Source organism: Triticum aestivum, chromosome 1A, assembly GCF_018294505.1.
Source record: "Triticum aestivum cultivar Chinese Spring chromosome 1A, IWGSC CS RefSeq v2.1, whole genome shotgun sequence".
NCBI classification, from domain to species: domain Eukaryota; kingdom Viridiplantae; phylum Streptophyta; class Magnoliopsida; order Poales; family Poaceae; genus Triticum; species Triticum aestivum.
In genome coordinates, this window is record NC_057794.1 from 387271893 (window position 1) to 387296823 (window position 24931).

The 24931-nt window shown below is 45.0% G+C and overlaps 3 protein-coding genes and 1 pseudogene across 5 annotated transcripts; 3 read left to right on the forward strand and 1 right to left on the reverse strand.

Annotated features, from left to right (window-relative positions):
• Positions 1-860: 860 nt before the first annotated feature.
• LOC123052291 (uncharacterized) lies at positions 861-3880 on the reverse strand. Of its 3 annotated transcripts, none has more exons than XM_044475432.1 (7): positions 3580-3880; positions 3084-3172; positions 2911-2986; positions 2222-2271; positions 1882-2136; positions 1613-1651; positions 861-1309 (listed from the first exon to the last, which is right to left on the reverse strand). In XM_044475432.1, the coding sequence occupies exons 1-7, from the start codon at positions 3722-3724 to the stop codon at positions 1121-1123; spliced, it is 843 nt and encodes a 280-aa protein (XP_044331367.1). In that variant the 5' UTR covers positions 3725-3880; the 3' UTR covers positions 861-1120. The 3 variants fall into 3 exon arrangements, with proteins under 3 accessions (XP_044331367.1, XP_044331368.1, XP_044331363.1); XM_044475433.1 differs by having other exon boundaries at positions 861-1310; positions 1625-1651; positions 1816-2136; XM_044475428.1 differs by having other exon boundaries at positions 1816-2136.
• A 3449-nt stretch (positions 3881-7329) lies between these two features.
• On the forward strand, positions 7330-11258 carry LOC123052300 (uncharacterized). Its single transcript, XM_044475436.1, has 8 exons — positions 7330-7444; positions 7731-8101; positions 8640-8780; positions 8896-9261; positions 9499-9741; positions 10394-10486; positions 10596-10796; positions 10890-11258. Exons 2-8 carry the CDS (start codon positions 7766-7768, stop codon positions 11100-11102), a joined length of 1593 nt encoding a protein of 530 aa, XP_044331371.1. The 5' UTR covers positions 7330-7444; positions 7731-7765; the 3' UTR covers positions 11103-11258.
• A 162-nt stretch (positions 11259-11420) lies between these two features.
• On the forward strand, positions 11421-13328 carry LOC123052308 (12-oxophytodienoate reductase 1-like; annotated as a pseudogene).
• A 2049-nt stretch (positions 13329-15377) lies between these two features.
• LOC123052317 (WD repeat-containing protein WRAP73) lies at positions 15378-19783 on the forward strand. The gene is made up of 6 exons (XM_044475458.1): positions 15378-15629; positions 16544-17032; positions 17664-17885; positions 18014-18098; positions 18784-18894; positions 19173-19783. Exons 1-6 carry the CDS (start codon positions 15513-15515, stop codon positions 19559-19561), a joined length of 1413 nt encoding a protein of 470 aa, XP_044331393.1. The 5' UTR covers positions 15378-15512; the 3' UTR covers positions 19562-19783.
• The last annotated feature ends 5148 nt before the right edge of the window (positions 19784-24931 follow it).

Genomic DNA, 24931 nt, shown 5'->3' on the forward strand with positions numbered 1-24931 from the left:
ACCAAGCCCTTCAAAAAATTTAAGGCCCGGAGACGTTTAAGGTCTTTGTTCAGACCGCTTTTTCGGCGCAAAAAGAAGTGACGGTTATTTTACAATTCGGCACGATATAAGGGTCTGCTAGAGATGCTCTTATGCCATTGCATACTTCTTGCATCACTAGATAAATAGGATAGCTGCATTCTCCTTCCACGAAGAGGGGTTCAATGTTGCCACAGAAGGGTGGGGGGAGCCGGTTGTCGAAATTTGCCTCTACATTCATCTTGTAATGTACCAGCGCACATGCTCCTTATAACATAATTGTTTGGTACTTGCTTGGGTTGGTGTGGATGGTGAACTCGAGAGGCATAATATATACCACGGATAAGACACAGTAGACAAAGAGTAGGCAATGTAGCGTACATCTGAGTGATAAGAGAGGGGTAGGATAGTGTTATGCTTGTGGTCAGAGGGGTGATTTCGTGACGCTACACTTTAGGCTCGTTTCAACTTTATGGGTTTGGGATGCATCGTGAAGTTACTCTACACCAGATGAGTCCACTACGTTGGAGGCAGACAAGTCCACCACTCCAAAGGCATCTGACACCCCTGTGCTTCAGACAGGTTTTGACCTTGAAATGACACTTTTCTCCAAAAAATGCGTGTTGTTAGTTATACCGTGTTTCAAAGGGTTTCTCTTCTCTTGTTCTGGGTTAACAGCACCAGTACGAGTTGTGAGGCATTATCTCAAGATTCCAAGTTTTTCTTTGCTCTCCAAAGGGGCCTAAACTGAGAACATATCCATATTCTTTGCAGAAGCGTTTAACATGTAAAAATGGGCTTTAGCTCCTACAACCTCATCTCTTTTGTTTACATGAAGAACATTTCAAACTTATATGTGTGATTGCAAGATAAGCCACACATCACTCGTTGTACCCAGTAGAGACATCAAGCTTCAAAATTTTCACCATCTACATGGAACATAACGTAGATCAGATAAAGTGTCTCAGCAAAAATAGCTGGCCTGGCCATTTTTTGTTGAGAATATCATGCAGAAAGCTATGACTATAGCTCTAGTGAAAGATTCAGCTAGTGGAAAACATAGCAAAAACTTGGCTACAAATAACTAGAGTCAATGCCACTGCTATCTGTTTGATTTCCCACTTCGACGGCGGCAGTCAAAGCACTCCGAGCATGGATAGTAGGCCTTCACTCCACTTGTCCGATCCGATTGTAATTTAGCTGGTGAAATCTTAAGTTCCTCTATGAGCACCTGACGCAGCTTTTCATTCTCGTCTCGTAATTCTTCGATAACTCTTTGGTGCTTCAGCACCTGACAAGCAAGAAATGCATCACTAGTTAGTAGTGAGCTATGAAATGAAAGACGGAAATTGTAAACCATTTCGTACAAGAAAACAAACGATTTGCAACAATAACCGCCCTAGCAATTCTGCTACTGTCAGTTGAGACGCGAGTAATATTTTACTCGTTAAATAGGTAAGACACATCATTTTAAAGCCACACTGGGTGCAAATGAGTAAAACCCATCTGACAGAAAGGACAAGGATAGAACTAGCGAGCCATAGAGTAAAGTCAAGAAGTATGCATGAGGAGCATTAGATGTGATTGAACTCACCAACTGAAGTACATTGTCCGTCCCATGCAAATTTACAGCCTGTAAAAATAATAAAGAAAAAGTGAGTGTTTATAATGTCCATTACACAACAATGTATGCACAAGCAAATTGAGCAGCAGAAGACATAGCTGCAAAATATAATAGTGCATCAATATGTATGATACATGTTAGCAAGAACATAGAAGTGAGATTTTAGCGCATACTGCATCCCTGATGTCCGTTTTTGTATCATTCTGGAACAGGGGACTCTGCAGAAAGTTGGCAATGACCTTTTCAGTTCGACCTCCTGTTATCATCTCTTGCGGCATCCCATTCTGGTCACGCAATTCATGAGTCGGCTGTACTTGTGATATTTCATTGCTTGAAGTATGGTGGAAATCGCTTTTGAATGCCTTAGCCTCTAGATCCATGGACATACCATTGGGTGTTTGTCCACTGGTAGGCAAGGACCCAGAGGTAAGATCTGATGTAGCTGTCTCCCCACTGGAATCCCTCAGCTTTGAAGTTAACTTGGACAAAACTTCCTAGAAAAAGTTGTTCTGTTAATGTTCATACAACAAGAAAGGAAACAGAGAAGAAATCAGGACAAATTAAAGTTAAGGTCTGTACTGCAATCGATGATTGAATTCCATGAATTGCTCGTGGTTTCAAGGCAATTCCTGAAAATGAAGAGATACTTTATTGATTTAGCTTCAAGACCATGGCAAACAAGATGACATGCTTGTGCAGAAAGGCAGTTCACAATGTAACATTAATGATTCTAAACTAGTTTGCAGTGCATATGATGTATGTAAAGGAACACAGTAAGAATCATAAGTTGTGGTAAAAAGAAAATATTGAGGAGGAAGCATTGCAGGAATTTAAGAAATTGCCCATGCACACTACTTAGGGAGAGTTCTAGTCTGCTAGATATGGAAGGTTCTATCAAGATGAATGTCCTCCATTGTCACTTCATATTACAAATTAGTGAGAGATCTTTGAAGCAATGTTCACATGCGTGTGCACAGGCGCTGAAAACTCCACACAGCAGTGAACAAAAATGGGAAAACACTAAAGAATAATAGAAGTATTGGTGCATCACAGTGTCATCCTAACCTTAGTCTGATTTCTGTGCAGGCAACTAGACTCATTATTATGTGGCCATCAAGAGAAGAACAGATATACTGAGCGGGTAAGAGATTAAAGATGTTTTTACTTGATGAGCCACTATAATTGAAAATAATCACGACCAGTCTTTCTAGGACAACATCAACAGAAAGTTTACATGGCTAAATAGATGGAATAGCTGCAATGTGTACCTATCCCAAAACCATGTCCTATACCAACTCCGCATCCAATGCCCGCTTCAATGTTCTTTAACCCTGCTTTCCTTAGCTAGAGCACAAGGAATTAAAACGCAAAATCAGATCCAGAAAATCACTAAATACAAAATCAATTTAGTCGTGCATACGCTCATGGGAGAGTGACTTACAGCAGAATTAACATGTCTCGTGACACCAGAAAAAGAATCGGTTGCACCTCTTGTGGCACTCATAACTTGTTGAAGGCCCAGTATCATACCTGACCACCAGAACAAGAGCCATTTGCTTAAACAACAGCCACTCACTGAAATTTAGTCGATTTCTTCCTAGCACGGAGCACAGTCAGTACAGCGTGGATGTGCACGGTGCCACTGTCAGCAAGCTTGAACTAAGTAGCCGACACTACTTCCCTGTGCTTCCCAATCATCAAATTTTGATCTTGATCTGGTGTATGACTTGAACGTTTTAAATACAATCCCGCACGGTTACAACTACACACGGCAGTACGGCACTAACTGTTCGACAGGGTGCCCCGTTTCATCACCCACTTCAGCTGTTCGACGAAATGCCGAACCCGCCGACTGGTGACGAACTCGATCGATGTCCATCCTGATTATCCTAAGAATAGAAGGAACAGCAGCGCGTGGAAGGTTTGATTCTTATTACCTAGGTAGATGGGGCGGCCGACGCCGATTCCGACGCCGCAGCCGACGCCGGCGCCAGTGAAGACCTGAAGAACCTTCACGCTGAAGGGGTTCTCCATCTGGAAAGCGGGTGCGGGCGGAAGCCTCCGTTCCCGCCGACTCGCCATCGGCGTCGGCCTCCGTCGACAGGAGGGGGAGGGGGTTGGTCGCGGGCAACTACCTTTCAAGCTGCGTCGTCGCCGTCACAGCTATTGCAATGGAGAAACGAGTACAGGAGTGAGGTAGCACCGGTGGCTGGCCGTCGATGAGTTGGGCCTACTCGTGGAACACACGGCGGCTGGGCTAAACTGAAGGACGGGCCATGTGCGAGCAAGCCCATCACCCCTTGCAATTTCCAAACCCCAACTTCACACTTTAAAAACAAAATCTTTCTTTTAGAACCTCTGTCCCTTTTTAGAACCGTTCAAAATGAGGAAAAATATAGGAAGTTTTTCTTTGGGGGGACTAGGGATGTTTTTTTTTTCAGGAAACTATCGATCTATTCATTTTCAATCATAGCAGTACAACGAACACCAGAAATAATAAAAGTTGCATCGAGATTCATAGACCACCTAGCAATAATTACAAGCACTAAAGCGAGTTGAAGCCGCACCGTCGTCGTCGCCTCTCCCTCACCGGAGCCGACCACAACTTGTTGTAGTAGATAGTCGGCAAATCGTTGTGCTAAGACCCTATAGGACCAACACACCAGAAGGGTTGCCGGTGAAGAGAAGTTTAGATCGGAAGGATCCAATCTGAAGATGCATGAACAAAGATGAATAAAGACCAGATCCGAGTGGATCCAAAAAACACAACCACCGACCGAATCCTGCGAGATCCGCTAGAGACACACCTCCACATGCTCTCCGACGATGCTAGACACATCATCAGGACGGAGGCTAGGCGGGAAGAACCTTATTCCATCTTCAAGAAGCCACCGTCGTCTCGTCTTCTTGAGCAGGACATAAACCCTAACAAAACTTAAAGAAGCACCTGAAAATGGAGTCATCCCTCCAGGAAGGGCCAGGATCCACCGCGCACCCATGGCCCTAAGGCCACGGGAGACATGGGAGATCAGCGGCACCACCGCCGACGGGAGGCAGAAACCCTAGCCGCCTTTTCTTGGAGGAGTGACTAGGAATGTTAGATGGTAGGATCTACATAGAAAAAAAAAACTTTAATGCCATTTGAAACACAAGGATTGATATCTTACATTCCTTTGAGATATATATGGATTGGGATGCTTCATATAAAATTTGGAGGAAACCAAACATCAGGTCCCACCTCATATTTTCCTCTATTCGTGTCTATATTTCATGTGCTTTCTACACGACATCCAAATGATAGTTTTGAAGTTTTTCCACATAAATTCAAAATAGACAACATATTTAATTTATGTGTTTTTTTCTTTTCTATTCCTGTATTTTAAAGTCTTGCGTTTCTAACAGCACATATATCCTACTATATGTCCCATTAGGTACTGCTCTGGGATCCGTATGTGGGTGTTTTATGAGCTGGTCCGAATAATGTTATAACATGTACTTCCTCCGTTCAAATATTTATGGCCTAATATGTTTTTTGAAGTTGTCTTTCACCATTGATAATATTATTAAAATATGAGTTGCATGATATTAAAAAAAATACCGTTACAAACTCTTTTCACATACGAATTCAATGGTATATTGTTTTTAACAAAAAATATTTGTGTTATTAACTTGTAATCATGATACATCATATAGTAGCTGAGGAATGAGCTCAAAGGGAGCATCGTCAAACCACTCTCTGGAAGAGCCTCTCCTAGCGAACTCATAGGCAACAACATTATGCTCTCTAAAACAATGCTAAGGCCTCCTTTAGTTTAGAGGAATTTCATAGGAATTCTAGAAGATAGGATTCTTATAGAATTTTTTTCTTTAGAGCCCTTTGGTTCATAGAAATGGATTCCTATTCCTACATAGGATTGGTTCCTATCCTCCACATTTCATAGGAAAATAAAAAAAAAGCCTAGACTCAATGGAAAAATTCCTTTGATGTCAACCAAATGACATCTTGTTTCCTATTCCTACTCATAGGATTTGAGATACATGTCATCTCATTTCCTACAAGATTCCTATTCCTATGATAATCCTATCCTATGAACCAAAAGAGGCCTAAAAAGGAATTCAGGGAATTCACATGCTAAGGCCTCTTTTGGTTCATAGGATAGGATTATCGTAGGTATAGGAATTTTGTAGGAAATGAGATGGCATGTATCCCAAATCCTATGAGTAGGAATAGGAAATGAGATGTCATTTGGTTGACATCAAAGGAATTTTTTCATTGAGTCTAGGCTCATTTTTATTTTCCTATGAAAAGTGGAGGATAGGAACCAATCCTATGTAGGAATAGGAATCTATTCCTATGAACCAAAGGGCTCTAAAGGAAAAAATCCTATAAGAATCCTATCCTCTAGAATTCCTATGAAATTCCTCCAAACCAAAGGAGAAAGTGGTAGCAGTCGCTGAGATTCCTATCTCCCTCCCTTCTTTATAATCTCAATAACTTATGCATTGTCAGAGTTGATAACTAATTCGCTGCAACTCGTTGTCTGTGCCAAAGAAAGACCGAAGCGAAGCGCCACACAGCTTCAGCTATTAAAACATCGCACATACATCAATCTTATTGTTTGTCGCCACGACAAAATTTCCCGAAGAATCACAAAGTACTACCCCAACAACACCCGAGAGGAGATCATGACCAAAGGGGGCATCCAATGTTTTATTTTACATGTCGCCTGGGCAGTTTCTCCCATCCTCCCAACCTCAACATTGCTTTTGGAGCCAACACAACTGCATAGTTTGCAGCTAGAGCACGCACAAATAAGAGTATCTGACTTGCATCATGCATCTTTTCACCACGACGAACTTGCGTCTCTCCCACCACATATACCACGGTGTCGCTGCTATTAAATTACATATGTCATGTTGCCTGAGTAAAAAACAAGTGTTGTTCTGGGAGTTGCAGAAGAAAATCTAGGACCAATTGACCTTCACAATTAGTTTGGTAGGCTTGGCGTGTCGGTGGCTCGTTTTGGCGGTAGTAATGGTCGTTCGGTGGTCTCAGAATCTTGGTGTAATTTTTATTATGCTTGAGATGGTTTGTACGTTCGGTGTACTTTTATAATATATCTAACGAAATACTCCATCCGTTTTTATTTAGACTTCATATTTGTTTTTGTCAAAGTCAACCTTTATAAAACTTTGACAAAGTTTATAAAGAAAAATATTAACATATACGATAACAAATCAATACCATTAGATTTATTATTGAATATTCTTTTTTTGCAGATGATTACTGAATGTACTTTCACATCATATAAATTTGTTATGATGATGTTTATAATGTTTTCTATAAATTTGATCAAACTTTATGGAATTTGATTTCAATCAAATCTAATATAAAGAGTAAATCAAAACGGAGGGAGTATGTATAGGGCAAAGCAACGACGGACGGTGGATGGGAAAACCACTCTCGTGAGTGTAAAGAACGTTGTCATTTTCACGAGGTCCGTTACCGTTGTGTCCCCGGACCCACTGCTCAGCGGGCCACAACTAGCTTGAGTTCTCGCCCCCCGCCGGCGGCGCTGCATGGATCGAACCTCGGGCGGTCCAAAATTCCCGTGCGCCCGGTCTCCCTCTGTACGCTGGCGGCGGTGGAAAGAAAAAGGGAAGAAAAGAAAACGTTCGTCACGACGCGGCCATTCACGAGGCACAAGGCCAAGCAAGCAAACAAACCACTGAGCCGAAGACTCGGCAGAGCAGCAAATGGCCTGACGCTCACGGAGCTCCAGTCACGGGCGCATAGATAAGGCTGGTCATAGTGGGAGTAACATAGTTAGTAACATAGATGCCACATAAGTAAAAATGGTGATGTGGCAAGTAGTTAATGAGGAGAGAGGCAAATAGAGTAACATAATATGTTACCATCACATAGCGGTTTCCAATGCATAATGAGTCTACAAAATAATAAATGAAGGCAACTATGTTACCACACCTATAACACTATCCACTATGAAGGTAGTAACATAGACTAGTAACATATAGTAACATATGTATGTTACTAGTCTAAGTTACTCCCCACTATGACCAGCCTAAGTGGGTGCCCGGCGCGGCCACCGCGGCACCCGGGCGATGGCGGCGCCGGCGCCCAAACCGCAGCGGCAGCGACGTCTCGCCGTGCCTATCCTGCTCGCCGTCCTCCACCTTCTCCTGGCCCCGCCGCGGTGCCATGCCGCGGCAAGCGACCTTCTGCCGCGCCGGCTAGCGTGGTCGCTCATGGGCGACACCATACACAGCGCCGTCGACCTCCTCCCGACCTTCGTCGCCTTCGCGGCGCCCGGCGGCCCCGCGGCCGCCTGGCGCGGCGCGTGCTTCGCGGAGAACGAGGCGGTCCTCAGCCTCACGCCCGGCCCCCGTGGAAGCAACGGCACGGCCGCGGGCCTTGGCGGCGCCGTCCTACGCCTCAAGGTCCCCTTACATTGCCCTCCAAATTGCCTTTTGAATTTTTTTTTGCGGGTTCAAATTGCCTTTTGATTGACTTTCAACTTTGATGTTGTAATTTTGATTTCACCGTGCATGCATCTCAGCTTTAATTTCCCATAGGATTCCCAGTATTTGGTTCTCATTAGTAAAAATAGCTAGGAAATTGTCTTCATGTGAATGTGATCCAAACGAGACATACGACAAGGGCTAAAAATAGAAAAGGAAGTTGATTCCCACGAAAACTAAAAGTAATGATTCTGTAAGAAGACAGAAAAACTCGCATGTTAGGGAATGCTAATAGGATGCCCACGAGTTATATCATTCGTTAGTGACAAGTTGCAATCATTTCAATCAATAACAACGCCAAATTGCGAGCAAGCACCTTCATGCGAATCTGTCAATGTAATGGACAATTAGAGGCATGCATGGTTCCTACTGTATGTTTTTGTTTTCGTTTACTGAACATAGTCCCTTATATATGACGAGTTTTGCCTGACGAAATATTTCTTGTGGGTCTATATAGACTGCTTCGGCTCAGAGCTGGACATGCATGGACCTGTATGTATTTGCCACACCGTACAGGATAGGATGGGATTACTACACCAGAGCACATCAACACACCTTCGAGATCAAATCGTGGGAAGAAGCAGGAGAAATGGAATATGTACGTCCCGTCCCTCTACGTAGGTTGTTTTCAAATTTCTCCTTATTTACATGGCCACTTAGTTTCGCCTTACTAAATTCTAACAATCGGCATCTCTGGATCGATCTCTGATTAGGTGAAGCTGCATGGGGTTGCCATTTTCCTCATGCCATCCGGAATGCTCGGGACATTGTTATCTCTGATCGATGTGATTCCTCTGTTTTCCAACACCATTTGGGGACAGGACGCCAACTTGGCATTTCTTAAGAAGCACATGGGGGCTTCATTTGAGAAGCGTTCTCAGCCTTGGGCCTCCAACATACGGAAAGAGGATGTGCACTCTGGTGATTTCTTGGCTCTCTCCAAGATTCGAGGGCGATGGGGTGGGTTTCAGACCTTGGAGAAATGGGTGACTGGTGCGTTTGCTGGGCATACCGCAGTTTGCCTGAAAGATGAGAACGGCACTCTCTGGGTTGCAGAATCAGGTTACGAAAATAAGAAGGTACTACATGGCGAGAATGTTAAGTTGGTCATATCTTGCAGTGCATATTTGGTCATGTCGTATCATTTTTCTTATCTTTTAAATTTAATCTTGTAATCACATCTAGTGACTAGTTTTTCGTTTCGGTATATTTGCTATTTGTCATGTGGTTGCAGTAAAGTGCCCATTATATATGATTTTGTGTAATGCTAGGCCTCACAAGTTGTTTCTGTTGGGTTTTATATGTTACAATGATAGGGTGAAGAAGTTATTGCTATAGTTCCATGGGATGAATGGTGGGGAGTGGCACTCAAAGATGACTCGAATCCACAGGTAGCATTGCTTCCCTTGCACCCTGACGTGAGGGCCAGATTCAATGAAAGTGCTGCATGGGAATTCGCCCGAAGCATGTACGGAAAACCGTATGGCTATCATAATATGATATTTAGTTGGATTGATACAATGTCGGAAAATTATCCTCCACCTCTAGATGCTAACCTGGTATATCTCCATTGCCCTCTAGTCCTTCCGCATAATTGTTTCAATTTTTTAAGTTTCTTATTAAGTTGAAAATTCTTGCTGCTTCTTGGAGCTTCATGCTGTCTTTTCTTCATTCATGTGGGTATTTTTTCACTGACATTTTCTTGAGGGACTTCACGATGTATAAGAGTAATTCTAAAAAGCTACTCCTTCCATTCACTATTATAAGATGTTCTAGCTTTTTTCTGAATCGGATGTATATAGACGTGTTTTAGTGTGTTTGTTCACTTATTTCAGTCCGTATGTGGTCCATATTGAAATATCCAAAACATCTTATAATAGTGAACGGATGGAGTAGGTATATTGAGTCTTGGAAGTGCTATGTGCATTATGTGTTGGTTCCAGTTTTATTATGCATAACAGTAATGCATAGAGGTAGACAACAAAATTAATAATAAAGATGATAATAGTTCTTTTAGAACGCTTGATTCGTCTTCTGTCATGTTGGTTTCGTCTGTTCATACTCGTGGTTGTCTTTATTTTGTACTCTGCCTAATAAAACTAATAATAAAGATGGTTGTGTCTGTGTGCATCGCAATGGTGCAGAGGCAGGGGGTTTTAACCTCTTTTTCGGAAAAAAAAAGAAAAAAAATCTTATATATTCTGTTTTCAGGTAATGGCGGCTATGTCGATGTGGACCAGATTACAACCACGCTATGCTTCAAACATGTGGAACGAGGCTCTTAACAAGCGACTTGGGACTGAGGTTGTTATAATCAACTACCCTGCAATACATTTCACTTCATATTGGAACAGAGGACTGAGAAATTGACAGCAAGTATATGACGATGATGTGCTTCATCCCGTCCGTGTAGCAACTTGACCTGCATGGCATCATCAGCGAGACGGAGCGGCGGGGCATGTCTTTCAACCAGCTGCTGACCATACCGGAGCAGGACGAGTGGGTGTACAGCGACGGCAAGTCGACGACCTGCGTCGCCTTCATCCTCGCCATGTACAAGGCGGCCGGGGTGTTCGCTCCCTTCACAGAGTCCATCCAGGTCACGGAGTTCACCGTGAGTGCCGGCCGCTTCAGTCAAGCTGCATGCCCTTTTTATCTGCTCCTGACCTCGGCTGATCAAGTGCTTTGCTTCTTCTTCTTCCCCTAGATCCGGGACGCGTACACGCTGAGGATCTTCGAGGACAACCGGACGAGGCTGCCGGGGTGGTGCAACGGCGACGCGGACGGGCTGCCCTTCTGCCAGATCCTCGGGGAGTACAAGATGGAGCTCCCGGAGTACAACACCATCCAGCCGTACGCCAACATGAACGAGAACTGCCCCTCCTCGCCGCCCACCTACAGCAGGCCGCTGCGATGTTGATCATCGATCATTTCTCCATCCCAAAGAAAGATGCTCGTCCATCATCTTTGCACCGAGGATTATTATACGAGGGACGAGAGAAAGTGCGCTTAGCAGCCGTCCGGGGCCCAGGCGCAGAAAGGAGCTTTCACCTAGCTTAATTAACTTGTCTAAAAAAACTATCTTAATTAACACCCGGCCGGGTCCCTCCATGCACCATCGCATCGTATTCTTATCTTAATATATGTACCTCGTATGATCGCATCCGCTCTATAAAATGAGTACCTCCACAGCACTCACTCACTCACTCGGAGCCAACCTACCAAACACACATCACTCACTCGGCCACAGGAACCAACATCCATCGATCCATGGAGTCCACGCCGGCGCCTCCTCTCCTGACGCCGCACAAGATGGGCCAGTTCGACCTCTCGCACAGGCATTGCAACCAGCCAGCACAGTTTCCCTTCATGCCATCGTAGCTCAAGTTCTTTTTTCTTGTTATTCTTTTCTTTTTGCGGGTCTTTTTCTTGTTATTCTGATGATAGATCGATCATGCACATGCGTCTGGATTTTTTTCCTGGGAATTTCATTGAGCTTCGACGAGGATTACCAAATTGTCTGTGCCTGAAAATTTCAGGCAAAAATCCCTAAATTGATTTTTTTTTAACTTTTGACCAAATCTGCCTGAAATAATATTGATATATCAGCAAACAAGAAAAATTCGTCAATCTTGATGCGGACATGGTTTGGTGCACCCGGCCAAAAGTCGTGCAGCCTTGTTCATCCATACTGCGTTTGTGCAGGGTTGTGCTGGCGCCACTGACGAGGCAGCGGTCCTACGGCAACGTGCCGCAGCCGCACGCGGGGGTGTACTATGCGCAACGGGCGACCAAGGGTGGGCTGCTCATCGCGGAGGCGACGGGTGTGTCAGACACGGCACAGGGGTACAAGGACGCCCCTGGCGTGTGGACGGAGGAGCAGATCGACGCGTGGAAACCCGTGGTCGATGCCGTGCATGCCAAGGGTGCGCTCTTCTTCTGCCAGATATGGCACGCCGGACGCGTCTCAAACTACAGTAATGGCTCTCCTACGTTCTCCTGATTTTTCAAGTATGTTTGGTTGTAGTAGTACGTTTGATTTTTTGTGTTGATTGTTCGAAAATATAGAGTTACAGCCGAATGGGCAGGCGCCGATATCGAGCACCGACAAGCAAGTGAGTCCTCAGATGAGCGCTGACGGTCGTCTCGAGGAGTTCTCACCTCCGAGGAGGCTTACAAAGGACGAGATACCCAATGTCGTCGATGACTTCAGAAAAGCCGCAAGGAACGCCATCACAGCTGGTACGTGTTACTCACCGATACTACTTCACTTTGTGGGCCATTCATGTACTACTACTTACTAGAGTTCGATCATACTCTGTCCAAGCAACCTTTGGTTGATCTATGTGCATGCATGTAGGGTTTGACGGGCGTTGAGATCCACGGCGCCTACAGCTACATCATCGATCAGTTTCTCAAGGACAGCGCCAACGACCGCACCGACGAGTACGGTGGCAGCCGCGAGAACCGATGTCGCTTTGCGCTAGAGGTGGTGGACGCAGTCGTCGGGGAGGTGGGCGGCCACCGCGTGGGCATCCGTTTGTCTCCCTTCACCGACTACATGGACTGCCATGACTCGGACCCTCAGGCTCTCGCCCTCCACCTCGTCAACAAGCTCAATGACTATGGCATCCTCTATTGCCACATGATTGAGCCAAGGATGGCGCACGTCGATGGCCGACGCCAAGTCCCGCACCGCCTTCTGCCCTTTAGGGAGGCCTTCAATGGCACCTTCATCGCCAACGGAGGGTATGACCGGGAGGAGGGGAACAAGGTGGTCGGTGAGGGATACACTGACCTCGTCGCTTATGGGCGGCCGTTCCTAGCAAACCCAGACCTACCAAGGAGGTTCGAGCTCAATGCGCCGCTCAATGACTATGACAGGATGGCATTCTATACCTCTGACCCTGTCATGGGCTACACCGATTATCCATTCCTCGACTAATAACTCAGCTTCCTGCAAAGCTCGAACGATCGAAGAAACAAAAAGGAAGATCGATATCGATTATCTACTGTAGTTTTTCCAAAATTTGGTTGTGCCAAAATAAAAATAAAATGACACATCTAAGATGCTCAATTACCATCTTATTTCAATAAAAGAGTGACAAGAGAATTAAGACTTTATTTACATGCGCGTAATTCATTTCGCCGAGAAGGGGGCTCATAGAAGTGACACATGATGCATGAGTTGAAACTTGTTTACACACCGGAGAGACAAGGTCTCCAGCCTCGCTAAGCTAACGTCCTTGTGGAGTTGGAGAGATTTTTAAAAGTAAGACCAATCATTGTTTTCTCAAGAGTGACGACAGTCATTTGTATTGTTTCATGACGAAACTACTTACCTAACTGCTAAATGTGACGTGAGCATCTAACTGGAACTGTGTTCTGCTATAGTGACAGTTGATTACTTCTATAGTGCCAATATTAGGTAGCACCCACTTTTTATTTAAAAATGAGCTGGCTGGGCTTTTTTGGGGGGGGGGGGGGGGGTAGGGGGGTATCATATGGAAACCAATATTCAACGAAAACTTTATGGAAACCATATTTTAAAGTTCTGAAAAAATCTGTACAAAATACGGGATATTAAAAGGGTGATGTTTTATTGCCACACATAGGTAATCATCCTCTTAACATCCCGTATTTTTTTCAATTTTTTTCGAAACTTTAATCATCCTTTTCTTGTGGTTTTCAATGGTTTTCACCGAATGTTGGCTTCCGCATGACATTCTCCCGAGGATGGTACACTAGCACGAAAAATAATAATAAATGTTTTTAAAAAGTTCTGTTTTTTTTATGAATGTTCGTGTTAGTGTCGCAAGCATGCTTAAAAAAATTCATGCGAATCGGAGCAGCAATATTTCGTCAGTGAAAAAACAAAATTTGGGGTTCAATATGTTTTTTTGCACATGCCAAAATGCTTAACCTTTTTGTCTCAAAATTTGCAGGTACTATTTGGATGTGATCAAAAACACATAAAAAATTGTCTTGATTTTTTTAACATATCAAATATTTTTTTGGGGCCCGGGAGCACGTGCTCCCGGAAGCCAAATTGAATTTCGGGCCGGTACCCACTCTATCCATGATTTTTTTTCTTTTTAAGGAAAAACTCTTCACTCCATTACTATTGTCATCATCAGTCTCTCTAATTCTCTAATTTTTTTCTCAAAAAAACCAGTCCCTCTAATTTTACTTTACAACAGTAATTCCAGCCTGCGCAAAAAAAAAGTACAATTCCAACCGACATATCGTTGCGTAGTCCGTACTACACTACGCGCACTTCCGACTTTACGTCTCCACCCTCCGAACGAATTCAAATCCCAAACACGAACCCCTCAAAAGCCTCTGTTTTCTGTTTGGTTCAATGGACAGACAAATGTGGCTGCTGGTATCCCCAACCAGCTGGACAGGGATAGCCCTATTTTCTGTTTGGTTGGGTGGGTGAGGTTAGCCGAGTTCTTGTTTGGTTTGAGGGATGAGTGATGGATAGAAATTGTAATGACTTTTTGATTAAATACATATGCATTGCATTGTTCCTACTAAGCACCGATTTAGATCACATCATCTCTTATTGGGGACAAATTCTTCAAAGCATACGTTGAGAAGGTAGGAGTCCAGATCGGGAGAAGGCAAGCACGTCCGCCAGGAGCAGCCGCCACTGCGCACGGGAGCAGCCTTGCCTCCTCTCTCCCAAAGGCACATGCCCACGCTTTGTCGCCAGCGGACGCACGAGAGAACTGCCTCGATCCGCACGACACCGGCGGCAGCGCGTGAATCTCACATGTCTCCGCCGCCGCCACCATGGCCTCTGCTGTCTTGCAGCTCGAGCTAGGGAGAGAAGAGAGGAACGAGAGAGGCCATGGCAGAGAGGAAGATAAGGAAGGAGAGAGCCATGCCGCGCCGCACTCACCTTCACCGTCGCTGTTGGATCTGATGTGTCCGCCGCCGCAACGAGATAGAAGAAAAAGGAGATGGTGAATGAGCGAGGGCCGCGGAAAACATTTCGGTTGCGCGGGGTGGACGTCCATATCCGCGAGATTCTCGCGTACGCGCGGAGCCGGATTTTCAGCGAATATTCCAGGAATCTGGCTGTCCATATTCTTTCTCGCCCGCGAACCAAACATCTGCTATCCCTAAAAAACTGCGCTATCCCTGTCCTCGCAGGGCTATCCCGGGAACCAAACGCACCCTAGGAAAATCGACATTCCAACGCAGCCCCCCACCCCCACCTCGCCTGAGCAGGTCGCCGGCGACCGACAGGCCTTCAGCTCGCCCCCAACCCCCCCACCCCTCCCGCGACGACCCGGGGGGAGGCGCCGAGCGAGCAGGGGGGATGGAGTTCACGGAGGCGTACAAGCAGACGGGCCCGTGCTGCTTCTCTCCCGACGCCCGCTTCCTCGCCGTCGCCTGCGACTACCGCCTCGTGGTCCGCGACGTCGTCACCCTCAAGGTATACACGCCACCATTTACCCGGCCTGTTTCTCCCCCGTAGAATTGGGCTGCGGGTCTGGGGTTCATCCCTTTGGGGTAGTTGCTGGCGAATCTGGGATTTGAGGTTCGTGCCAACTGGCGTGCTTCAGATTTGGGCGCCTTGATGCGTGGAATGCGCCCAATTTTAATCGATCCCAGCTTAGTTCAATTTTGACTGAAATCAGATCGACCTGCCATAGCATATGAATCGACATGACACTTCAAACTCGTGTCTGGACTCTCGCCTTGACAAACATTTAGGTCTTTTAGGTCTGTACTTGCTATAACTAAGTAATGTGATTCGACCTGATTGCTCCTAAGTAGCTAGTACTTGCCTTGCTACTGTCTTGGATGATTCAACATTGATGTCTCCTACAACATCTGTAGTACGAGACTTCACATTGTTTAAGGGGTCAATTTTGGGTTGTGAGTGGTATGGGAGTGGATAATACGGGGTTCTGTTTTTCATGTTCAGGTTTAGATGGGTGCATCTGCTCTGCACATATAAATTCTATCTGCTCTTTCAGCTTAGAATGCACCCTTTTATTTGTGTTATCATTACTATTGGTCTAATGTATTGTGTAACTTCTAGATTACTCTTTACTATCTTTTGGATTCATGCAAGTTCCATGAGTTCTTCACGTTTTTATATCTTTTATGCGAAAGTGGCATGCTGTATTATTGGTGTTATCATTTCAACTTTGAAGAATGGCTATGTATGTAATACCTTGCATATTGCATCCATTACCTAAGAAAATGTATAATTCCTTACAACTTTGTGCCCATAGGAGTTGCATGAATCTTAAGTTTATGTGATCTCCTTGTCATTATAAGAATGTTAGTCACATCTAGACACTAAAAATTGTAAACACATGCTTTCACTTGCTTGTGCAGGTGGTGCAGTTGTTTTCATGTGTAGACAAGATAAACTTTTTGGAGTGGGCACCAGATTCAGAATACATTCTATGTGGACTTTACAAGCGGCCAATGGTGCAGGCTTGGTCGCTGAGCCAGCCTGACTGGACCTGTAAGATTGATGAAGGATCTGCAGGGATTGCTTATGCTCGCTGGAGTCCTGACAGTCGTCATATACTCACTACATCAGAGTTCCAACTCCGTTTGACTGTATGGTCTCTTGTAAATACTGCCTGCGTTCATGTACAGTGGCCAAAGCATGCAGCCCGAGGTGTTTCTTTCACTAAGGATGGGAAGTTTGCTGCGATCTGCACCAGGCGGGACTGCAAAGATTGCATAAATTTGCTCTCATGTCATTCCTGGGAGATAATGGGTGTATTCGCTGTTGACACACTAGACTTGGCAGGTGTTGAGTGGTCGCCTGATGACAGTGCTATTGTGGCCTGGGATTCACTTCTTGAATACAAGGTGCATGTGCTATCTCTACAGAAACTTCCTGGTGTTTTATGTGTTATGGCTTGTGACTGTAGCCAATTCTTATGTATATCTCTATGCAGCAGTTTTAGTTACCCCGTTTGTTATATTATGGTACTCTTCCATAATTATCTTCATTTACAGTATCTCATGATCTTACCTCGCATCTTTCTAGTTTGCTTAAGATAGCTAAGTTTTTTAAATTGAGATGACGTTGCTTGAGTTACCTTATTTGTTGCATGGTTGTCATGCCACACCGTGTTATCTTTTTTTGAAGGGCACACAGCAGTTTACTCTTGTGCAACCACTGGTACTTGAGGACATTATTGCATTTGGTTCATGCCATGTACCTATATGTTTAATTTGGTTTTTGATGATTGATCAATTGGAACACGGGGTTATGGTTTCCCTTAAAACATATTGGGCCATGGCTTAAAAAATAATTCCTTGCGCGATCCTTCAAAAGCACCCTCCATTTTTATAGCTCAACCAATCTTGTATTCAACTCTTAAAGATCTTCTTTTGTGTCCTAGACGAAAAATGAGGTGAGATAGTTCAGTGCAGAGGTAACAATTCTGAGGTAGTGAAATGTAAACTGATCATTCAAAGAACATGTCTTGTGCAGGTTCTAATATATTCACCGGATGGGCGATGCCTGTTCAAGTATTCAGCATATGAAAGTGGGCTAGGTGTCAAAACTGTTGGTTGGTCACCTTGTGGACAATTTTTAGCAGTGGGCAGCTATGATCAATCAGTGCGAATATTGAACCATTTGACATGGAAAACCTTTGCCGAGTTCACTCATGCAGCCTCGATTCGAAGTCCCTATAATGCTGCAGTATTTAAGGTAAATCTGTCTATTCCTATCATTAATTCCCATCTTAGCAGATTTACTGTTGTTTTGGTGTTTGAACTCAGCATATTTACACTTTTACTGTCCATGCCATTTGATTATAACAACAAAATATGACACAGGAAGTGGATGACCCATTTCAGCTTGATATGTCAGAGTTATGTCTAAGCGAAGGCTTGTCTCGTAACATGCGAGACAATGGCACTGGTAAGATTACGAAAATGGATTTATACTCATTATTGCTTGTTTCCCTATGTTCACCCATTCATCATACCATTTTCTTAGCATTTCTTGCTTGGCAGTTCCCTTATCAACTGAAATAGGCTGTGCACGGTCTATGGAATTAACCAAAGAAATCATCAAGATGTTACCCTATCTAACAAAATTGAACAAGAGCATATTCTGGGACATCCTTTTTTGTGTGTACAGTCTTATCAGACTTGTAAGCTTAACCTTTCTGATTTTGGCATTTAATGTGATACGTCTGAAGATGTATTTACTTTACTTAGTTATTATGTCTTGAGTCTTGACATTGGTAACATTGTACCCTATAGTGTGAGTCACCTTGGTATGTTTCTTTGCATAGTCAGCAAAATAAGTGTCGGTTCTATTTATGTTGGACTTTTTCTTTGAGTGTTGACTTGGTGTAGAGAATACATTACTTTGCAACACCACGTGTAAGTAAAAACTATTGATGGATTGTAGCTTAAGGCCATCTCGGTGTTAAGATGGGCGGTCTCCTCTAATATTTTCTAGATTTGTGGAGACTATGTACACAATAGCTCAAGAACATACATAACCAAACTGACACGTTGTATGCTGCCTTTTGTGTACTTTTGTCAATTATTTCATTGTATTGTTCTGTAATGAATTTTCCTGTTTTGTTTATCAGAAAATGGCTCAGAAGGAGGTTCTAGAGTAAAATATGCTGTGATGGATGTTCCAATCACCGTGCCAGCACAGAAACCAGCTAGTGACAAGCCCAACCCCAAACAAGGAATCGGTTAGCTGCTTTTACTTGTCTTTTTCTGCTCCAATTCATGCCTCTTGCAAGGCCATTTTAAGTAATATCAGTATAGACGTGATGAATAACACTTACCAACAGTCCCTTAGGTGATTTGTCTTGCTGATTCTCAAAATTCTAGCAGAAAAATGTTGAAGAATCAGTGTGTTGTCTTACGGAGAAACCCCCATTGCTAAGATTGCAATTGCATCCAGAGTTTCTTTCTGTGCAGAAACCTTGAAATACCTCTCACCTTTCAAGTTACAAACGTTGTGCAGGTATGCTGTCGTGGAGCAGCGACAGCCACTATTTCTTCACCCGGAACGACAACATGCCTACTGTTCTTTGGATATGGGACATCTGCCGCCTCGAGCTTGCGGCCGTTCTTGTGCAGAAAGATCCGATCCGCGCTGCTGCCTGGGACCCTACATGTCCACGCCTCGTATTGTGCACGGAGAGCCCGCACCTGTACATGTGGACACCATCCGGCGCTTGCTGTGTCAACATTCCCTTGCCAGATTTCCGGATAGTCGACTTGAAATGGAACTCGGCAGGAAGCTGCCTCCTCCTGAAGGACCGCGATTCCTTCTGCTGTGCCGCAATCGTATCCGCTCTGCCAGAGGAAGAACCCGATGAGCAAACCGACGAGACCTCCGAAGACGAATGACGTCCTGTGTCTTGCTTGCTGTCAGTTTGAATTGTAGCCATTATCAATGAAGTTATTATGTTGTAACATAGCAGTAGATCGATTTGGGTGCGGGGACTGTTCTGATCTGGAAGGATGAGGAACACGGAAGATGATTTTTCTTCCGTTATACAACTGTTGTTGGATTCCTTGAAGTTGGATAGGTTTTGTAGAGAGCACAAAATCAAATGGAGGATTCTGGTCTGTCCGTGTGCAATTCTTTTTTCTCCCTGTGCTGAAATGGTAAGCAGTTTGTGAGCCAGATAAGCTTATGTTGAGAGTGAACAGCAAAGGAATCCATTCATTTTCAAGCTGAAAAAAAAAACAAATATGGCTTGCTTACACGGGTGTGGCGACTGATCCAGAAGTGGCTAACTTTGTCCGGCTGCTAATGAAATCGGCAAATTATCTTTCTTATTGTGTCAACTAGCAGCGTGACGTGCAGACTGGTAGTGTGCCAACCGTGACAAAAATGACGCGTAGAGGCATTTGGAAGGGTCGTCGTATCGCGTGAACCCGGGATGTCGAGCGTGCTGCGCGTGCGACTTCTGATAGACACTGGTAGGAGGATCTTCCTCGTGCCATCAACACATGTGTCAAGCGTGCGACGCGTACGATTTTGACCACATTGCATGAACCAGATACGCTGAAATGAAATGGTACGCAGTTTGTGAGCCAGATAAGCTGTATGCTGTGAGTGAACAACAAAGGAATCCATTCATTTTCAAGCTGAAAAACACAAATATGGCTTGCTTCCACGGGTGTGGCGACTGATCCAGCAAGTGGTTAACTTTGTTCAGTTGTTAATTAAATAGAAAAAATATCTTTTTTTTGAACGAGAGGAAAAATATCTTTCTTATTATGTAAACTGGTAGCGTGACGTGCACACTAGCAGTGTGCCAACCATGACAAAAATGACGCGTAGAGGCATTTGGAAGGGTCTTCGCATCGCGTGAACCCGGGATGTCGACTTGTGGAGCGTGCGGCGCGTGCGACTATATCTGGCCAAACCTCGGGCCGGGCCTAGCCAAGCCCGAGGCAAAAAACCCAGGCCCGGACCTGGCCCGGCCGTCGGGCCTGATTTTTAGGCCCAAACCCGGCCCGAACACATAAAAGCCTGGCAGGCCTCGGGCCTCGGGCCGGGCCTTTTCAGAAAATCGCAAAATTGACGGGCCCAGGCCCGGCCATCGGGCTCAAAATCTAGGCCCGAGCCCGACCTGGGAGCAGCGTCGGGCCGGGCCGGGTCGGGCTTTTTTGGGTCGGGCCGGTCGGGCCGGGTTTCCCATGGCCAAGACTACGTGCGACTACACTGATCGGAGGATCTTCCTCGTGACATCAACACATGTGTCAAGCGTGCGACGCATATGATTTCGGCCACATTGCCCGAAACCCCGGTGGGAGGGTGCTTCCATGTGGTGAACAAGTTCGTTTCTCCTATCGAGTTGTGAAAAAAAGTTATGAAGGAAAATCCTATCGAGGCAACAAAATTATCTATGCATTCAGAAGAATATTGTCTGATTAATTATGAAAACCCCGGATAAATCATAAATTCAAGCGTCCACAAACCTGATATAGAAGAAGAAGAAGAAGAAGAAGAAGAAGAATAGAACCCATACACGTCAAGCCTTACCAAGGTTGTCAGAATCACGATTCTGTCATACGATTTTATGACTTTACGATCCAAACTAACCCTTATGATTCTACGATTTCAGTTCTTAGAATCTACGTTTCTAAAATTCTGATAGTGAAGATTCTACGATTTGTCATCCTACCATCGAAGCTCCGATCCAATTCAAAATCGCGATTCTGACAACCTTGAGCTTTACCCACCTTTGGCATGCATTTGGTGATAGGCAACTCTGATTTTGGCGATGAGCTTCGAAGGCGAGACAAGCAAAAGTTGCGCCAATCCAACCACCACAACCAATCCGTCTATCGCAAGCTCATCGTCGCCGGTCGGATGATGCCAAGAGGTTTGATTCCACCGTGACACAAAGAATAGAGTACGAGAATCCATGGGACACGTTGCAGAGCCAACCACGTAGCCCTTGTCGTGATCCATACGTCATAGGTCACCATCTTTGCCACACAAGTCGTCACACCACCAATCAACATTATCTGTCGATCTCTTGCCAGTTGTGATGAAACATGTGTCCAAACCATAAGGAATGTTAAAAGGGATGAAGGTCTTAAAAGACGACACTCCAATAAGATAATGATGTCAGACATGACATCGTCGTTAGATCCGACAAATATAGATCCTAGGTTTCCTCCTGAAGACTAAACATCTGGTTCTGGGTGGAGGATGTTGTAGATCTCCACGACAACTCCAAATGAGGAGAGCAATGCCCATGAGTGCCAACACCTATGGTCAACAAAAAGCCACATAGAGCAACACAACCCCCAACCACATACAACCCAAATACCTTCTCTTACATCCCCCAACAACAAAAAGCCACATAGAGCCTCGGACACACTCGCCGGTGGTCGTTACTCCTGGCGGGATCTAGACTGGCCCCACAGATCAATACTAGTCTTTTCTGCGCACTTTGTCCTCACTCGTGCGCACCCGAGAGCAACTTCCCGGTCGGTCACCCATCCTGACACTACTCCAAGCTGAGCACGCTTAACTTTGGAGTTCTGTATGAATGGGCTCCGGAAAAAGAAGGAATTTCTTATTGATATGAGTAGTCTATCATCCCTAATAAGCCAGTCTATCACGTACACCCCCACTCAGAGGAACCGACGTCCTCGTTGGGCCACAGGAACGTTCCCTCTTGGCACAAACGTCTGTGCTTCCAGTCCGGTACATGTGCCATGCCGGGTGCCACGACGGGTCACAAACGTCTTGAACAACATGACCGCGCACCTGTCCGCAAACATTCGTGTAACCGCGAGGGTCGGCTCAGATACCAACTTGTAATGCCCTCGATGCGGCTATATCTCCTACGTGTCGAAGCACGACTTAGAGGCATAATCGCATTGAAAGCAATGTCGCAAGTAAGGCAATCTTCACAACATCCCATGTAACATAGATAATAAAAGGGGAAGGTACATAGTTGGCTTACACTCGCCACGTCAAACAAAGTACATAAATAGCATTACATCATCCAATCACTCATGGCCCGACTACGGTGCCAAAATAAAAGATCAACCCAACATGCGACACAGTCCCGATCACCCCAACTGGGCACCACTACTGATCATCAGGGAAAGACATGTAGTATCGGAGTGAGTCCTCGTCGAACTCCCACTTGAACTCAAGTGCGTCTTCTGGAACGGAGTCATCCGGCCCTGCATCTGGTTTGGAAGTAATCTGTGAGCCACAGGGACTCAGCAATCTCGCACCCTCGCGATCAAGACTATTTAAGCTCATCGGTAAGGCAAGGTAAAGTATGAGGAGCTGCAGCAAGCGACTAGCATATATGGTGGCTAACCTATTCGCAAATGAGAGCGAGAAGAGAAAGCAATGCACGATCGAATAACTAGAGAATAACCTGCGACAAGCATTACTCCAACATAGTGTTCGCTTCCCGGACTCCGCCGAGAAGAGACCATAACGGTAACACACACAGTTGATTCATTTTAATTAAGTTAAGGTTCAAGTTATCTACAACTGGACGTTAACAAATTCCCATCTGCCCATAACCGCGGGCACGGCTTTCGAAAGTTCAAATCCCTGCAGGGGAGTCCTAACTTAGCCCATGACAAGCTCTCACGGTCAACGAAGGAATAGACCTCCTCCCGAGACATTCCGACCAGACTCGGTATCCCGGTTCTACAAGACACTTCGACAAGTTAAAAAAAAATCCAGCAACACCGCCCGAATGTGCCGACAAATCCCGATAGGAGCTGCACATATCTCGTTCTCGGGGCACACTTAGATTGTCTAAACTTCCGGTAGGCCAGCCCAGAGTTGCCCCTGGTGGCCACCGGCGGCTGACGAGGTGGACCAACACTCAGAGAAGCACTGGCCCGGGGGGGTTAAATAAGATGACCCTCGGGCTTCGGAAACCCAAGGGAAAAAGAGGCTAGGTGGCAAATGGTAAAACCAAGGTTGGGCATTGCTGGAAAAGCTTTAATCAAGGCGAACTATCAAGGGGTTCCCATTATAACCCAACCGCGTAAGGAACGCAAAAATCCGGGAACATAACACCGATATGACGGAAACTAGGGCGGCAAGAGTGGAACAAAACACTAGGCGAGAGGCCGAGCCTTCCACCCTTTACCAAGTATATAGATGCGTTAAGATAACAAGATAATATAATGATATCCCAACAAGAAAATAATGTTCCAACAAGGAACGGACTCCAATCTTCACCTGCAACTAGCAACGCTATAAGAGGGGCTGAGCAAAGCGGTAACATAGCCAATCAACGGTTCGCTAGGACATGGTGGGTTAGAGGTTTGACATGGAAATTTGGGAGGCATGATAAGCAAGTGGTAGGCATCGTAGCATAGGCATAGCAAAAGAGCGAGCATCTAGCAAAGCAAAGATAGAAGTGATTTCGAGGGTATGATCATCTTGCCTGCAAAGTTGTCAGAGTTGACTGGATCCTCGAAAGCAAACTCAACGGGCTCCTCGTTAGCGAACTCGTCTCCCGGCTCTACCCACACAAGACAAACAAGCAACAAGGACACAATCAACCACGTGCAAAGCTCAAAGAATATGATGCAAAGATGGTATGCTATGCGGGATGCGATATGCGATGCATATGCAAGATTTGACAAGGAATGAATGAACTGGCCTCAACTTGGAAATCCAAGTGTGCCACTGGGAAGGTGAGGTGATTTCGCTTGAAAACGATATAAAGAACGCCGGAATCGGATACACGGTTTGGAAATGGCAAGCAATTCAAATATGGCCCCGGTCTGCGATAAACAGCAAGTAGCCATCTAAATGCAACAAGCTAAATATGCTACAACACCGAAACATGACAACAAAATACATGGCAGGGATCCATTCATGAAGCTTAACAAAAGATGAACACTGAGCTACGGCCAATTCATCCATTAACAGGTTCAAACAAGCATGGCAAAAAGGCATTTGGTAAACAGATTTCAGACTTAGTGAAATTAGCACTTGTCTGGAATTTCAGATCAGGTAGCACACTTTGGAGCATGAAAACTATATGCTACAGGACCTGAACATGAAAAAGTAAAGCATGGCATGGAGCTACCCAAAGATCTTAACAAAAGTCCCTTAGTGACCTTGAGACAAAAGGGATCAGAAAATACAATTGCAAGCATGTGAACATGGCAAAAACATAAACAACTCACAGACATAGAGAAAAACTGGAGCATGCAAATCAGATATCAAGTAGGCATGTTTATGAGCTCGATGCACTCACT